Genomic DNA, 16,928 nt, shown 5'->3' with positions numbered 1-16,928 from the left:
TTTGTCATCTAGTCGGCTTTGTCGTCTAGTCGGCTTTGTTGTCATCCAGTAGTACAAATAGCACACTTATGCTTTTCTAAACACAACCATGTTAGATTTTTGTGTTTACTCTTACAAGCTCATAAATGTGGAATGAAAAACCTTGACTCATTCCCTTTTTCAACCCTATGGCCAACATAAATGTGATGTTTGTTAAAGTTGTCATTTTCATACTCAAAGCATGGTGTGAGATTTTGTTTTGTGATTAGGTTAATCGTTATGTATAAATTAACTTTATCTACAAGTTGATTATGATGCTTATAAAAAAAATATACTTACAATTTTATTATTTTTTATAGTTTCCATGAATTTGTACATGACTTATATTAGTTTATATTTAACTATATGTATGGTTTTTGGAGTATGAATGACATCAACTAAAGTACAATAGATTACGCAAAGAGAATAAAATAATGATTGAATTAGTATTGCAAAATGGATTATGTACTTGTGAGAATGTTTACATGTAACAAAGGAAGCATTAACAAAAGGTGATTTATTAAGTAAATTAACCTAATCTATGAAGTGGACATTAGTTTTGGTGAAAGTCATTTGTTGTTGTGATAGAATCTTCAGCATGAGAATCATAAATGTTGGAAGTTTATGCACAGCTTAAGGAACCAACCAAATCAATAATTTGATATCTCACAAAATTATCATCACTGTGATGGTTGACTATTGCAGGAACACCACATCCACATGTTCCTAATTCCCTCCCCCAGAAGCTCCCAAATCCAAACTCTCCCTTTTCATAGAACTCCTCCATCATCTTTTCAACTTCCTCCATGCAACCACCACAGCTGAATCCTTCACCATCTCTAAAAGATTGTTCATGGTCAATTCTCACAAGAACATCTTCATAACAACCAGATTCTATCTTCATCTTAGCTCTCTCATCATTTCCCTTCCTTTGTCTCAGCTTTTTCTTAGCATATTCCCTTGTTTTCCTTATCACCTTCCAGGGAAGCTTCAGCAAGAGAAAGACAAGAATTTGCAGCACCAAGCACTGGCAGCAGCATGATATGACCACACAATCAGCTCCAAGCATGTTCCATTCTTCCATGGCTGTGAAAGAGAAGGAGGGGTGGTGGTGAAGAAGGAGATCAATATTCTTTTATCGGCAAACTTAATAGAACCACTTAAGGTGATCAAACCCTCGTACATATAAAGAGATATCAAAGAGCACCTTTCCACATATCCAGCAAAACCCGAATGGAACCACCTACTATCTACCCCAACACACCCAACTACAGACAAACAGAAAGATCAAGAACCTATCCTCCTACTACCCTTACAGTTCATTAAATCGAATACATACATACCAAAGATTATTTGAAGGAGTTCTAGACACCAGGTTCTAGGAAGAGGTTGTAGACACCAGTTAGAGAAGAAGAAACGAAACATAAAAAGAAGGCATGCATGTTTAAAGAAGAGGTTCCTTCTCCCCTATGATGAGGTCTTGGTGGGGAGGAAGCAATGGAATTTGATGAGGAAAAGCTAAGATATATTTGGTGATTTCGTGCTTCTAATTATTTGGTTGAAGACCAAACGCAAACTATAGCTTCTGAATAAAGATTATATCATGTTGTTGTGCAGATGACATATGAATATTAAAATAAAGTATAATTAATTTACATTCACATCAAGCTATGACGTGCCAAGAAATGATTGAGTGCTTGCATGATATTCGACATTGTCAAAATTTATTAGCAAGGTATTCATATGAGTTCACTTTCAATGGAAGAAGATGTTGCTTTCTTTCTACTCTTCAATATGTTTGGATGCATGAATTGTGTTTGCTAAACTAATAGGTCACAAAGGTAGAAAAGATTGGGAGTGAGATTTCTTGTTTTTCAGCTTGCACAATAACTTTTCAATTATATATATATATATATATATATATGTGTGTGTGTATCTTTTATTTTAATCTAGGGTTTATAATTTGGCATGTTTTATTTCTCACCATAAACTCTCCTTTCATCTTAAATTATCCCATTTTAAATAATCAAATTAATTTCATAATTTTGTATGATTTTAATTTTTTAAAATTACTTATCCAAATAACATATTTTCATAAAATATTTCAAGTTTTCTACAAAAATATTACATTGTAAGAATTTCTCACCTAAACATTACTAAATTGAAATTATAGAAATTTTCACAAGTATTTTGATTATTTAAAATTTAAAATTTCACCTAAAAAATTAAATTCTTTATACTTTTTCTCTTCTCTCTCTCGCATCTCTATTCCCTTTATATACTTTTTTTTGGGGGCTTGGTAAGTTTGAGACAGAGTTTCTTTCAAATTAAAGTTAATATTTAATATTCAAATGTGGAGTTTCAATAAATCTTAATTAAGATCACTTTTTTTGTCAATGTTAATGGGAACAATTTTTTTTTCTTAGTAGTAGATAAAAAATAACCTTTGAGAAGAAAATTCAAAAGATAACTAATGTTAAACAAAATAATTATAATTGAGATAAGATAAAAATAATTTGAACCAATAAAAAAAATAGTTTGAATAGTAAATAATGAGTTATGCTTTCATATTAAATACTATTTTAAATACTAAAAAAATTACTAATATTTAAAATAGTTTTTATTATTGATAAATAGTTTAGAATTAATATTTAATTAATTAATTACAAATGTTTTAGCTATCAATTATTTAAATTTAAAAGTTAAATATTAATTAAATATCACTTAAAAAATTATTTTATTTTATATACCACATTTTAAGTCTATAAAATAGTATCTATTTTAATAAAAAAATAACTAATTATATTTTGTTTCTAAAATAAAATTATATTTAATAATGATTGTGTTTGAGTCATGTATTTATTGTTATTGGGTTTATGTGTTTTGTTATAACATAAATATTTAATTAAGTTTTAAGTTTACTTTCGAATATTTTTATTTGAGTTGTTATATTAAGTCTTTTTTTTGGTTGATTTTGTCATCAAATGGACTCACGGTTATCTTACATTGACATTGCTTACATGTCTCCATGAAATATATAAAATCACATACTTAAATTTTAAGTGCCTTATAAATTTATATATTTTTATTTGAGTTTATGCTAAAAATTTCTTGAAGTTCCTATTAAAATATCTTGTTTTATTGAGTGTTCAAAATATTTATATTTTTCAAAATATGAATATCTGTTTTTTCACTCTCAAGTATAACATCAATCAACGAACTTGGACAATTAAAAAATAAATGAAAGTTTGAAACTTTAAATATCTTTAGTAAATAACATAAATATCTTTAGTAAATAACATAAATATCTTTAGTAAATAACATTGTTTTGTGTCTTGTTTCGCTATTAATTTAAAAAAATGAAACAAGTTATTTTTTTCATAAAGATAATTTTAGAGACTACTTCATTATTTTTATCTAAGTTGATGATATTGTAATTAAAATTAGAAAATCAAACAACACATCATTTCACTTGAGGACAAAATGAAAAGGGTAATAATATTTTGAATTTAAAAGGTTGAAGTATCCAAAATGTTTAGTTTATAATATATTATTCTTTTGCCAATAATAAAAAAACTTGACAATGTTAACTTAATTAAAAAATATAAACAAATTTAAACACTTAATAAAATACAAATATTTTACAAAAAAAATTCAATTAAAATTACCTAAACAAGTTAAAACTTAATTATTTCTGCTACAAAAGAAAATTATAAAATAAAAACTAAATTTAGATAAAAAAAAAAAATTAATTATCATATTAACTAAGTTAGAAATCATCTTATGAATTTTTTATTAATATATAAAAAAAAAACAATACCCCCAACCTATTATCCAACAAACTATACATACCAATAAACCAATCCTCAACATACATAAAAAAAAACAAAAAATTCAACAGCTCCCAAAATATTCTATCAGGACCTTATAACCAACCATAAAACTTAATTTCACAATACAATGTAACCTCTTACGTATTCAAACTTGTGTGGCTAAAAAATTCAGAGTTGTAATCTTGATGATTACCAAATGCCATTCTACGTAATAATCTTATAAGAACAAAATGGCATAAATATGTAAAATAGCTCTTCAGTTCTGCATGTCTAACAAAACACTACTTGATCAGAAATCAACCACATCCAGAGTACCCTTTGGCCATTGACAAACAATTCAGTTGCTCTCAAAACTTGGACCAATTTGTTTCAACTAGTTTTAGAGCTATTAGCAAGAGCCTAGATGGTAAAAGCTTTTATGATGCACAACTTATGCAGTTCAGTAGATTTTAATAATGGAATGAAAAGCTCAGATTTTTAAGGGGAACTTTTGAAATCCAGTTCTAAAGTAGGCTTATTTGATTACACTATTCTTTAATTAGTATAACATTGTCATCGTGGCTCTCTTTGAGGTACTATGGATATGACAGATACTTTGTCCAATCATGGTATCTATTAACAAACAGCAATTAGCCCATTATAACTATATCCAGTGCTTTAGATACACCATCAAACAGAGAAATGGTTATTTAATCAGGCCATGGACAACCAAGTCTAGTTTCACTACTCTTTATTTGTATTAAAAGCTTCATTTTTCTGAGTTGGCAAACAATGTCCTCTAAATGTTTATAAAGTTTAGGCTCAATGCTTACATCCTGGGCTACTGTTTCCTCTCTCCGGAGCCAATGTATCTGTCTAAGGAGCCAATCATCAATTGCATCTTCCATCACTAGTTGTAACATCTGTTTTGACATCCAATAGACTTGTCTTCTGCATGATCATCAATGATAATTTAGCAGTTGCAAGCGCCAAATAAAACAATTTGACAGTGTCATGTTGCCTAATATTTTATAATGTCAATCAATTTATCTAAGTCTTGGAGAAACTTAACTGAAGAACTAACTGAGATTTTATTAATTTCACAATACTCAATAATACGAGTAAAACAATGTATTTATAGGCACCGCTTAACCGTTTAACTACTATGTGCTTTTGCTTGGCACGGTTTAACTAATATAAGCTATCAGCTTAAAAGACTGACAGCTGTACAAACTGAACTAGCTGACAGCTGTAAACACTGAACTAACTAACTTATTTCTACTAACATTAAGAAACAAAATTTAAGGCATGTTATGAATGTTGAAGCCTGTTGATGGCTACTTGGCATGCACAATAAGCTATAACATGCGTAGCTCAATTAGTAAATTATTCTTTTCAAGTCAGGCTGTTAATGGAATGAAGGTCGTCAAAGGTAACACTCTAGGATTCCATCAAGGGAGGGTTATCTAGAAACTTATTCAAATTATGCTTATAACCACAAAGTCAAGGTTATAATCAAAGTATCAATAGAATTTATTGAATTGAGATTTTGACATAATTGCATGCCTTTCACTGGAAAGTTAACCATGGTTGAATTTACCAAAAAGAACTAACAAGTTTTAAAAAATAATTTATTAGAATCAAAAGTGGAAGGTCATCCTCAAGATTTGAAATCAAAACATATTAAGTCAACAAAATAACACCACCAACACATAGACAAAGCATAAGTTGAACAATTATCAGTCATCACTAAGCTATGCTCAATTTTAGAAATGAGAGTGCATGGATCAGATTCTCCTCCACTTCCACAAGAAGGTTTCATATTATATAAAGTAACCTCACTCTAAAATCGTTAGCTGCTAGGTACAATGCAAGTCTACATATAATTCTTGCATCTAACAACATGCAAAATCACCTAGTATATTAAGATAACTCGTAATCTAGCAAAACACCAAGAGCATGCTTCCAGGATGTTTATGAACACCAATATGTTTGCTTCATGCTTCTCGTTTTTACTTCATGAAAGAAAAAGTTACAGAAACCAAAATCTTTTCAAATATTTGAGGTAGCAGAATATTTAAACCTGAACAAGTCTATGAAAGCTAGGATGCCTGATAATAGTTCAGCTTAAAATATTTGGAGGATACACCTGTTGGCACAGACAAAATCCCGAAGACCGCATCAGTCACCTAAAAAGTATCAATCCAGTTAGAAATAATTAATAAGCAGAATAGTAGCTCTAGCTAAACAGAATACAAGCAAGGACAGCGATACAAGAATAGAAGGACTGCTGTAAATAAATTTTATGCAGGATCATATAACCATACTAAGCAGATCAGGCTGCTAGTGTCTCACTGGCAAAATGTTCATTACCCCAACCAGAAAATTTCATATTACCTGCAATGTTGATGTCGTCTAAAGAAGTGGCTACCTAAAAAAAAGTTCTCTAATGCACAAAAACAGTGTCATTTCGTCTAGGTGGTCTGTCAGGAATCGATCCTGGCTTGAATTTTGAAGCTTCATGCCTTGCCAGTTCCGGTGGAACAGGACTGTTACTTTGAACGAGCATCTGCTTGAGGTCATAAAAGACATCACTGTCCTGAAGAGTCAAGAATGTTGTAGCCACACCCGTCTTTCCTGCACGACCAGTACGCCCAATACGGTGAGTGTACGTTTCAATATTCCCCGGCATATCATAGTTGATAACATGAGCGACATCAGGTATGTCAATCCCACGTCCAGCAACATCAGTGGCAACAAGAACATTATATCTCTTGGTCCTAAACCCTTCAAGACTAATCTCTCTCTGCTCCTGCGACTTCCCTCCATGCAAAGTGGTCACGCGATACCCTTCCTTATCCAAATTCTTGGCAACCATATCTGCATTCTTCTTGGTGTTGACAAACACAATCGCAGTCTTGTCGTTAAGCTCGTCAAGCAATCTCTTGAGCTTGTAAAATTTCTCAGACTCCTTCATCATGATCACATGCTGGCTGATCAAATCAGTTGCCTTTCCAGCAGTGCCAATGGTGACCACAACAGGGTTCCTCAAATATTTCCTGGCAAGTCTCTCCACAGCAGGGGGCATGGTGGCACTAAACATATAAGTGGTCCGGTAAATCTTCTTCTCATCAAGTTCCTCATCCTCATTCTCCGGTTTCAGATTGCTGGAAGGCATGGCATCAAGGACACCCATTACCTGGGGCTCAAACCCCATGTCAATCATGCGATCCGCCTCATCAAGAACCACATAATTGCACTGATTGAGAACAGCATAGCGTCGCTCCAAGCAATCAATCAAACGTCCAGGAGTGGCAATGACAATCTCACACCCCTGTCTGATCTTAAACCCTTGCTCCTCAATGGACTGTCCACCAACAATGGACACCACCTTGATGCCCAAATACTGCGCAAACTTAACAGTTTCATCCTCAATCTGCTGCGCGAGCTCGCGAGTGGGGGCCATGACAACAGCATAGGGACCCTCAGCCTCGTTGTCCTCACTAATGGGAGGAAGCCTGGTGATATAGCTCAACATGGGAAGCACAAACGCCGCGGTTTTCCCGGAACCAGTCTCGGCAATGCCAATGACATCACGCTGCTGCAAGCCAAGGGGAATGGCTGCCATCTGAATAGGAGAAGGGGTTTTATAGCCAGCCTTCTCCACAGCCTTCAAGAGCTCCAGGCTCAACTTGCTCTCAATCCAGCTCCTCATGGGGCGAGGAATCTTGGAACCCTTGTAGGAGATGTTGTAGTCTTCTCTGAAGATGCGCCAATCCCTCTCACTCATCTCTTCCAGCTTCTTCTCGCTCCAGTGGCGGTCCACGCGCATGTCAAAGGTGTCGTAGAGATCGGCGGCGGCCTCCTTGCGGCGCAGGGCGTCTGCCTCCTCGGGCTTCTCCTCGACGCCGTCCTTCTTGCGGATCTGCTCGCGCATCTCCTTCTCGTTCTTCGCGGCGAGCTTCTTCTGCTCGCGGCGATCCATGCCGGCGCGGAAGCCGCGGCCGAAGAGGAGCTGAGCCTCGTGGGGGTTCTGGTAAAGAGCGTTCATGTCGCGCGAGGTGTCTTCCGTGTTCTCCCAGTCGAAGGAGAACCGGAACTTCTCGCTGGGCTTGATCACGCGCTTCTTGGGCTTTTTCGAACCCAGGTACTGCTCCTTGATAGACTCAAGCTCCTTCTCGCGCTCGCGCTCCGCGAGTTTCTCCAAGCGAGCTTGCTCGCGTGCCCGGGTCTCCTCTTCACGCTCCTTCTCTCTGTTGCGCCGTTCGGCTTCGCGGTCCCGCTCACGTGTCCTCTCGCGCTCCGGCAGTTTATCCGAACGAGATCGCTCTCTGGCCCGGCTATCCTCTTCGCGTTCCCTCTCTCTGTTGCGGCGTTCTGGTTCGCGGTCCCGGTCTCGGTCACGTGCCCTCTCGCGGTCCCTGTCCCTGTCTTTGTCGCGGTCTCTGTCCCTTTCTCTGTCTCTGTCTCTGTCTCTTTGGCGGTCGGAGGAGGGTTTGGGATCGGAGGAGTGGTTGCGGGAGAGAAGCTGCTCTTGGCGCCGCTTCTGCTCCGCCACTTCATCCTGGCGGCGCTGGAGGGCCAATTGCTCGCGTTGGGATTTGGTTAGGAATGTTGGCTTCGCCGTTGAGGTGTTGGCGACGTCGTCGTTTGGGCGCTTCATGGTGGCAATTCTGAAATTGTGAGCGAGAGAGAAAGAGTGAGAGAGTGAGGGCACAACATAAAATTTAAAATATTAGATGTTAAAGTATAAATAATCATATTTATCTTAAAATTAACTTTTATGCCAATGTCTTTGTTGTGTTTACTTATTTCTCTATTCGTCATCTTAAACTCATAAATGTAGTCTTTCAATTCGTTAATAAAAATTTAGAGTTTACGATTTAAGGTTAATAAAAGCACAATTCAATTTCTAAGGCTTCTTGAATATGTTCTTATTCAAGTAAATAAATTTGTTTTTTTTATAGATTTCTACCTTTTGAACATGGGTGGAGAAAATTCATATTTTGGTGCAATAACCATCATCATCTTGACAAATCTTACCTGAAGATAGTCCGCGCCAAGATTGATGTTCACGCAGACACATTCACTGACTATAGAGTTTGAAGACACTCTAGTCCAGTTCAATATCATAAACGCTATGAAACACCTGATTGAATATCACTTTGTGTATCATCTTTACATTTTGGATGATAATGTGTTGGATTTTTTAGGAGACTGTAATTTTTCATATTCAATTGGTTGGACAGGCGTTGAGATAAATGAGTTTATATTGTCTGATGTTCTAAAATATTCTAACTCTAATGAATTTCAGGTTGTTGAAGTCTCTCTAGGCATTAGTCGCCTTCCTGTGGAACCACCACCACCTCCTGACATACCTCTCACTTCATCACCAATCCCAAGACCATCTACCATAGCTAGAAAGTTTAGTCAATCCTTTAACCACCATCCCACCCAACCTAAACCATCTTCACTACCACTTGAGCTTAACATTAAATGATTACAAAATCTTTTTCTAATCATTATATTAACTTGATAAGTTATTTCAAATTGAGTTCCCTTATACAAGTATCTCCATTTTCACCTTATAAATACACATGCAATAACAAGTCAAATGTACTATAATTTTCAACCATCATATACCAAAACAAACATTAATGACTTGAATGTGAAAAGATCTTTTGTCAATATTCTCCTCTCTAATAAAAAACCTAAAATATAAATAATAATTGACATGTGAAAGATGAAAAATCATTTAACAAGATTTTCAATGCAAATTAATCATAACAAACAACAATATATTTTAAATTATTATAATTTTTCAACTAAGAATAAAGAGTTCACTCCATTACTTTTGTATGATGTAGATATTCTTTTACGTACATAAATTTGTAAAAAAATTATGTTGTTTTTCATACAATTTTTTTCTTTTTTGATTTTTAACAAAAAAAAATCGTTTTGGTCCTACTATTTATTGACATATGTAAAGTAATGACATGTTTGTTATGTGATAAGTTACTAATTAAGTAAAACTGACATGTGTATTTCTTTTTTTAGTCTTAATAAATTTACATAATTTGTTCGTAGTCCCTAATAACTTCTTTTTCATTTTAGTTACGAAATTTTTATTTTTGATTAGATATCTATCATTTATTGGTTCCTTTTAACTTATGACTAATTAATTTAGCAATCATTAGTAACTGAGTAAAATTTATGTGTCTTTTTTACAAAAAAAAAAAAAAATTGTTTTAAAAAAAATTAAATACAATGCAACAATGTTATTTCAAGCAAAATGAAGATTGTAAAGAAAACACAATACATATATATCTTCATCTCTCTCTGAATTTTACCCTAGAATTGGAAACGTTCAAAAGGAAACAACATTGTTTTTGTCACATTTTTTTTTCTTTAATTAAATAAAAGAATTTTACAAAAGCACACACAAAATGTAAAAAAATACTGAGAACGAAATTTAACAACAATTTAAGAAACCAACACAAATATTTATATAACATAATAAAATGAATTCAGTAACCTGAAAATAAGCTTCAAAATTTCAGATTAATAAAATAAAATAAGTTCATATTTCTAATTTATTTATATAAATTTCAAATACTGTCCTAAAAATATGATTCAAAATTATAAATTGCATTTTCTTTTATAGATGTTAGTAGCAAGTAAAAGATGTTGAGTATAAAACCCCCAAATCGCATTTTGTTCTTACCATTTCTCATTCTTCACCTTTTACTTCGAAGGAGCTTCATTTCTTAGGTCACTTTCTTGTATCTGCATTTTCATCCAATTGTTTTCGTTATATTTGGATTCATCTCATTCATGTCTTCTTCGTTGTGTTCTGTGTATCAACTCGCATGCATATTCGGAATTTCTGTAATCAATACTTCAATGTTTCGATGCTGCTCCATTTGAATATTGTATGCTCCGTTTTTTGGTGAGGTGAAGTTATTACATCTTGTTAATCTTAGTGGTTTGGTTTGTTATGATACTTTCTGCATTCATTTTTTTTTCTTGTATTTGTTTTCTTACTTGCGATAGTTTCAGGTTGTTCAGATTTACAGTGTTAAGTTTTCAGTTTCGTATTTCAAGGAACTATGATGTTATATGTGTCAAGTAATAGAGGTTTTGATTGCATGAACTATGATGTATTGTGATAAAAGTTCTGTTATAGTCGAGTGCTTATCTCAGGATGTGAATATGATATTTAATATTCTGTCTGTGGAGCGATGGAACAGCATTCACTGATTTTATTTTTTTTTCAGGTGAGGAACTGTGATGTCTCACAGCAGCTCTGATGAGGATACTGATATGAGTGAATCTGAAATTAGTGAGTATGAAGATAAGACTTATGAAGAACTGAGAAATGGAGTTCAGAATGTGAAAACCTCGAATGAGAATGGGACTTTCATTTGTCCGTACTGCCCTAGAAAGAGGAAACAGGATTATTTGTACAATGAGCTCCTTCAACATGCTTCTGGGGTGGGTCAGAGCAGTTCAAAGAAGAGAAAGGCAAGAGACAAGGCTAATCATTTGGCTCTGGTGAAGTATTTGGAAAAGGATCTCGTGGATGTAGATGCTCCAGCAAAAGATTCTAAACCGACTGATGAAAGTGATTCCTCTGTTAATTGTGATGAGCAATTTGTGTGGCCTTGGATTGGAATTGTTGTAAATATTCCAACTAGCCAGACAGTTGACGGGCGATGTGTTGGGGAAAGTGGTTCCAGGTTGAGGGATGACTACAGAAGCAGGGGTTTCAATCCTGTTCGAGTCAATGCTCTATGGAATTACCGGGGTCACTCTGGAACTGCTCTTGTGGAATTTAGTAAAGACTGGCCAGGCTTACATAATGCGTTGGCTTTTGAAAGGGCATATGAATTAGATCATCATGGCAAAAAGGATTGGTTTGCTAATTCGGAGCAGAAGTTTGGCCTTTATGCATGGGTTGCTCGAGCAGATGACTTCAAAAGGAACAGTATCTATGGAGAACATCTGCAAACGATTGCTGATGTAAAAACAATATCTGAGCTTATAGAAGAAGAATCTCGAAGGCAGGATAAACTTGTCTCCAATTTGACTAATATTATTCAGGTCAAGAACCAGCACTTAAAAGAGATAGAAGTGAGATGCCATGAGGCGACACACAAAATAAACTCTGTGATGATGGAAAAAGATAAACTCTTTCAAGCTTATAATGCTGGTATATATTTTTATTGAGCCTTAGGACCTAATACGCATATACTTGAACCATTGTAGTGGTTAGCACCATAGTATTTATCATTGCTATATCAATTTCTTAAGATCATTGTGCTGGAATACAATTTTATATTTTTAACAATTGATTATTATTTTAAAATGCTGCTGGTCTGTGGTAACAACATTGTTTTATGATATGATTCCTTGTCTTCAGAGATAAAGAAAATACAGTCAAGTGCAATGAATAACCTCAAAAAAATTTCAATTGATCATGAAAAGCTTAAATTGCAACTAGAATCTCAGAAAAAGGAACTTGAGCTGCGGAATATCGAATTAGAAAAGCGCGAGGCACAGAATGAAAGTGAAAGAAAAAGGCTGGAAAAAGAAATCAGGGAGGTATAGTTTTTTTTTCTCATTTTGCTACGTCTCATATGTTATACTATGATTGAAATTTATGTGAAATTAAGTGAAGAAATACAATTTTTGTTTTGGTAGATTGATTTTTATGGTTGATGTTTAGATTTTCCAGAGCTTTCAAGGAAGGACTTAGTTACCATGGTCAATAATTTTTCAGATTTTACTTATTGGGTTTAATGATTGAAAATTTATAGGTTGGAAAATTGTTTTCAAATGAATGTGTGGTTAAAATATTCTGACATCACTGTGAACATAATAAAATGAAACTGTTTTGGTGGGAACAATTTTTTCCTTTATTACCAAAATAGTTGGTTTTGAAAAAAATGAGGTTGAGAAAGTTGTGACAACCTCACAATTCATTTTGAATAAGTTGTCAAAATTGTACGATTTTGATGATGTCAAAATAAAGTTGTGTCATCCTGTATAATTTTGATTATTGATTTATTTATTTTTTAAATTCTTTTTTTTTCAAAAATGAAATAATTTATTGAATTATTAATTTGACAAATTTTATAAAATTAAGAAAGATTTAGTTATCTTTTAACTGAAAAATTAATTAAAAAATGGTTGATATTTTAAAATTTTGGTAAATCCAATCCTCTTCCAGAATTGGTCATTAAATTTTTTACCTCATTTTGAACAAAATTCATTTTTTAATTTTTTTTCTTTATATAATTTTTTTTTTCTTTTTACAAAACTCTATGACCATTTAATTTTATAAAAAAATTCAAATTAATAATTCAATATTCAAATTTAAAAAACAAACATTTTTTTTTTAAATTTAATAAAACTGATAGTCGTGTCACTTAGACACAATTTTGGTATAACCTTAAAAAGAATCCACTAATCAAAATCATCAGACATAATTTTAGTTTGACATGATTGAGATGATTTTACTTTGACATTACCAAAGTTGTGATCCTTCGCTACTTATTTGAAACCAATCTCATTTGGGTAATAAAATTTGTACAAAAATCAACTGTTTGCTATTTGATATTCATGCTGATGAACGCCCTGAATCCAAAACATGTTAATATCAGGATTGCTGGTTGCCCACAAAAAAAAAAAAGATTGCTGGTGTGTTTACTTTTAAAGTATACTATTTAATGATTCAATCCTTGATGGGAGTTCGTAATTTGTGTGTTGTGTGTCCGTGATTTTGATCTATGAAGTGATGGTGCCCCTTGTTAAGTCACAGGCGCATCACCTGACACTGTATATTGGATGGCCCTGACATCAAACAGTAATTGGCAAGTGTTTGTAATAACTAAAATTATGAGATCCATTCAGTGGTAATGTGGCAAAGGCCATGGATTAATGAGATGGAATTTTGAGAAGCTAGAGAGGATAGGAGTGGTCAATCTACAGTTGTATCCCATAGATATTCACGCAATGGGTTTTCTGTTTTTCTATTAATTTGTTTACTCCCATTAATGGTTTTCCTTAAGGACTATGTAAATCAATTTTTTTACATAACCTGTGTTTTTTCTGTGCTTTTGAAATCATCTAAAATAATATTGCGCTTAAAAGGCTTGTGGAAGACTTTGTGTAACACTGCCCGCATTTATTGGATTTGCAGAATGCAATGAAAAATAGCTCTGTTCATATGGCTACTCTGGAGCACAAGAAAGCTAATGAAAATGTTATGAAATTGGCAGAAGATCAAAGGGTGTGTGTTACCTTTTAGCTTTGTTAATAACCTAACATATATGTGTGCCACACCAGAATGTGATAGTATTAATGCTATTTAATTCCTATTTATACAGAGACAAAAAGAACAGCTCCATGCTAAAATCTTTCGCCTTCAAAAACAACTTGATATGAAACAAGAGCTGGAGTTGGAGATTCAGCGATTAAAGGGCTCATTAAATGTGTTGAAGCACATGAAAGATGATGATGATGGTGTAGAATTTCTGAAGAAGGTAGATTCTTTACAAAAGGATTTAATAGACAAGGAAGAGTCACTTGAAGATTTAGATGAGTTGAACCGAACATTAATTATTAGAGAGCGTGTGAGTAATGATGAACTGCAGGAAGCTCGACAAGCACTGGTTAATGTAAGTATATTTTTTCAAATATATCTTTCTTCTGATTCTTCAAACTAATTTGCAATAGCATCTCAATGTGGTCCATTCCAGGATCATTACTAACTCAGTTGGCTCACGGCTGGGGGTGTTTTTTTGGTGATTTTAATTTTCTGTCTAAAGTGTCGTTTGAATTGAAATACATGTGCTCTTATACATTCCATTTTTTCTATCTGGTTAACCATGCTGTTAACTTTTATGATTCATAGCAAGGTAGCTAAGTGATTTGAGTAAAATTAAAATCTTATCAGTTTATTCATCAAATAGACTCATAATACTCGAAATGCTTTTCACCATTCATTACTTCATTTAATTATGCAGACGAGACATAACTGTCATTGTGTGGACATTCTCTGCTTATATGTCATCATTACCTTTATCGTGGGTGTTTTTTCTGAAAATATTTTGCAATTCTTAAAGCTTTCTTGGTATTGCTTTTCAAGATTTAATCATTTTTTTTCTCACTGGCAGGGTATTAAAGAACTAGCATCTCGAGGAAACATCCGTTTGAAGAGAATGGGAGAACTTGACACTAGACCGTTCCTTAAAGCAATTCAGAAAAGATATAAGAAGGAGGAAGTTGAAGAGAGAGCTTCAGAACTGTGCTCATTGTGGGAAGAGCATCTAAAGAACCCAAATTGGCATCCATTCAAAGTTATCATGGCTGAAGGGAAAGAAAAGGTCCCTAATTTTTTAAAAGTTATTAAATAGATTGGCATAAACTTGATGTCCTAATTTTGTATGAATTTTTATAAAATTACATAACTTCTAATGTAATACGTAAAATTGTTTAGACATGTCTTCTTCATCCAAAACCAACTTTCAAATAAACTCTTTGGATAGTTGGAGATCTCACATCAAATAGAAATAAAATCAATTCATAGTATATACTATAAGTGAATGTAAAAATCATCTAGTTGATTTAATAAGATTGAGTTAGGTTTAAAGTCAACTTCTTAAAATCGTTATGAGTCTATTTGAAAAAAGAATGACATGACAACTAAGAATATAGGCCAGTTTGCTAATGGTTTAAACTTTTAAACAACCTTGTACGCCATGTCACAGAGTTAAACAGTCAGGCCTTTATAAAAAGCCTAAAGGTCCCTTATAAAATGAAACTACGTTAATAGGCTAAACCTGGTTCATTTCCACCCTTGATGGCATTTTCTCCTTGTAAACTTGTTTGCAAAAAATATTGTTACTGCGTTATGTTCAAATTTAAAAATGATGGTGCGTGTAACATGGGAGGTGAGTACTTTACTTCTATCCTCTTTATAGATCCTTACTACTCAAGTGTATTTACAAGAAGGGGATGGTTGATAAAGGAGGATACAATGTGAAATAAAAGGAATTTCATGCTGATAGTTTAGAATATAAGTGTATACCAAGCTAACAAGGATTGTGGGATACTGTTGAGAGAATTAGAGATGCAGTTTTGAATCCCTCCGTTGGCACTGATACCAGATTATGCATTTACTGATTTCAGGAAATTATTAAAGATGACGATGAAAAGCTGAAAGAGTTGAAAAAAGAGTTGGGTGAAGGGGCATATAAAGCAGTGGTGCAGGCATTGTCAGAGATAAATGAATATAATCCCAGTGGGCGATACTTAACCTCAGTATTATGGAACTACAAAGAGGGAAGGAGAGCAACTCTGAAAGAAGGACTACAACTTCTGTTGAATAAACTGAAGAGGGTTTAGAGAGAATGAAAAAGGTTTTTAATAACCTATTCTTATTCTCTTATTCTTATTCTTATGCTGCTTAGTTACTTCCTGAACTCCTTTATACTCCACTTCCAATTTTAGTATGTTTTCCAGTTATTGGCAAGCATTATGGTATAAAATTTATTTTCTTCATCTTTTTTTAAAGCATCTACTTGCCAATGTTTTTGATTTTGTATTCTATACATGATTAAATTTGCATTCGGAAAAACATTATTATAAATATAATTTCATTAACTTTTACTTCTGTAAATTTAATCTCTCCTTATATATGTTTCTTTTTAAATTGGATATCTGATAAATTAAATACTTTGGTTTAATCTTCTTTTTTTTTAGCTTGTTTTATTGTTTACATAAGTTGAAAGAAGTGTTATAGCATCTTAAGTGTTACGAAATGATGTGTTAAGTCTTTTGTTATTTTGTAAAATTTGTGAATTGTTAAAATTAAGAATAATAATATCCATGTTTATCAATTAAATATTATTTTATACCTAGATTGTAAAATTAAAATTCAATTCGAATTTAAAGTGAAATTATTTAAAGGCATTCGAAGTTTAAAAATTCTTAATTATATTTCAAGTTCATAAAATTTATGATTAATCAAATTTTGGTCCATCCATTTTTTTTAAAAAGTACGATTTTAATATTTCAAATTAAAAAATACTT

General features: G+C 33.2%; 3 protein-coding genes across 8 annotated transcripts; 1 reads left to right on the top strand and 2 right to left on the bottom strand.

Annotated features, from left to right (window-relative positions):
- Window positions 1-433: 433 nt before the first annotated feature.
- LOC137808639 (uncharacterized) lies at window positions 434-1,552 on the bottom strand. 2 transcript variants are annotated; one of them, XM_068609858.2, is made up of 2 exons: window positions 1,362-1,552; window positions 434-1,104 (listed from the first exon to the last, which is right to left on the bottom strand). In XM_068609858.2, the coding sequence occupies exons 1-2, from the start codon at window positions 1,441-1,443 to the stop codon at window positions 641-643; spliced, it is 546 nt and encodes a 181-aa protein (XP_068465959.1). In that variant the 5' UTR covers window positions 1,444-1,552; the 3' UTR covers window positions 434-640. The 2 variants fall into 2 exon arrangements, with proteins under 2 accessions (XP_068465959.1, XP_068465960.1); XM_068609859.2 differs by lacking the exon at window positions 1,362-1,552 and having other exon boundaries at window positions 434-1,200.
- A 2,893-nt stretch (window positions 1,553-4,445) lies between these two features.
- Window positions 4,446-8,632, bottom strand: LOC137808638 (DEAD-box ATP-dependent RNA helicase 21). 4 transcript variants are annotated; one of them, XR_011080723.1, is made up of 3 exons: window positions 6,228-8,632; window positions 5,914-6,019; window positions 4,446-4,781 (listed from the first exon to the last, which is right to left on the bottom strand). XR_011080723.1 is itself a non-coding variant. In XM_068609857.2 (2 exons), exon 1 carries the CDS (start codon window positions 8,491-8,493, stop codon window positions 6,277-6,279), a length of 2,217 nt encoding a protein of 738 aa, XP_068465958.1. In that variant the 5' UTR covers window positions 8,494-8,615; the 3' UTR covers window positions 5,767-5,979; window positions 6,228-6,276. The 4 variants fall into 4 exon arrangements, 2 of the variants coding, with proteins under 2 accessions (XP_068465958.1, XP_068465957.1); XR_011080724.1 differs by having other exon boundaries at window positions 5,914-5,979; window positions 6,228-8,615; XM_068609857.2 differs by lacking the exon at window positions 4,446-4,781 and having other exon boundaries at window positions 5,767-5,979; window positions 6,228-8,615.
- Window positions 8,633-10,502: 1,870 nt separating this feature from the next.
- LOC137808637 (protein INVOLVED IN DE NOVO 2) lies at window positions 10,503-16,515 on the top strand. Of its 2 annotated transcripts, none has more exons than XM_068609854.2 (7): window positions 10,503-10,601; window positions 11,108-12,042; window positions 12,253-12,434; window positions 14,035-14,124; window positions 14,222-14,512; window positions 15,011-15,220; window positions 16,026-16,515. In XM_068609854.2, the coding sequence occupies exons 2-7, from the start codon at window positions 11,121-11,123 to the stop codon at window positions 16,239-16,241; spliced, it is 1,911 nt and encodes a 636-aa protein (XP_068465955.1). In that variant the 5' UTR covers window positions 10,503-10,601; window positions 11,108-11,120; the 3' UTR covers window positions 16,242-16,515. The 2 variants fall into 2 exon arrangements, with proteins under 2 accessions (XP_068465955.1, XP_068465956.1); XM_068609855.2 differs by having other exon boundaries at window positions 10,553-10,784.
- The last annotated feature ends 413 nt before the right edge of the window (window positions 16,516-16,928 follow it).

The sequence above is a fragment of the Phaseolus vulgaris genome, chromosome 3 (genome assembly GCF_051622355.1).
Source record: "Phaseolus vulgaris cultivar YP4 chromosome 3, ASM5162235v1, whole genome shotgun sequence".
Classification (NCBI taxonomy): Eukaryota; Viridiplantae; Streptophyta; class Magnoliopsida; order Fabales; family Fabaceae; genus Phaseolus; species Phaseolus vulgaris.
The sequence above is the reverse complement of the archived record's forward strand: the minus strand, read 5'-3'. Positions and strand labels throughout refer to the sequence as shown.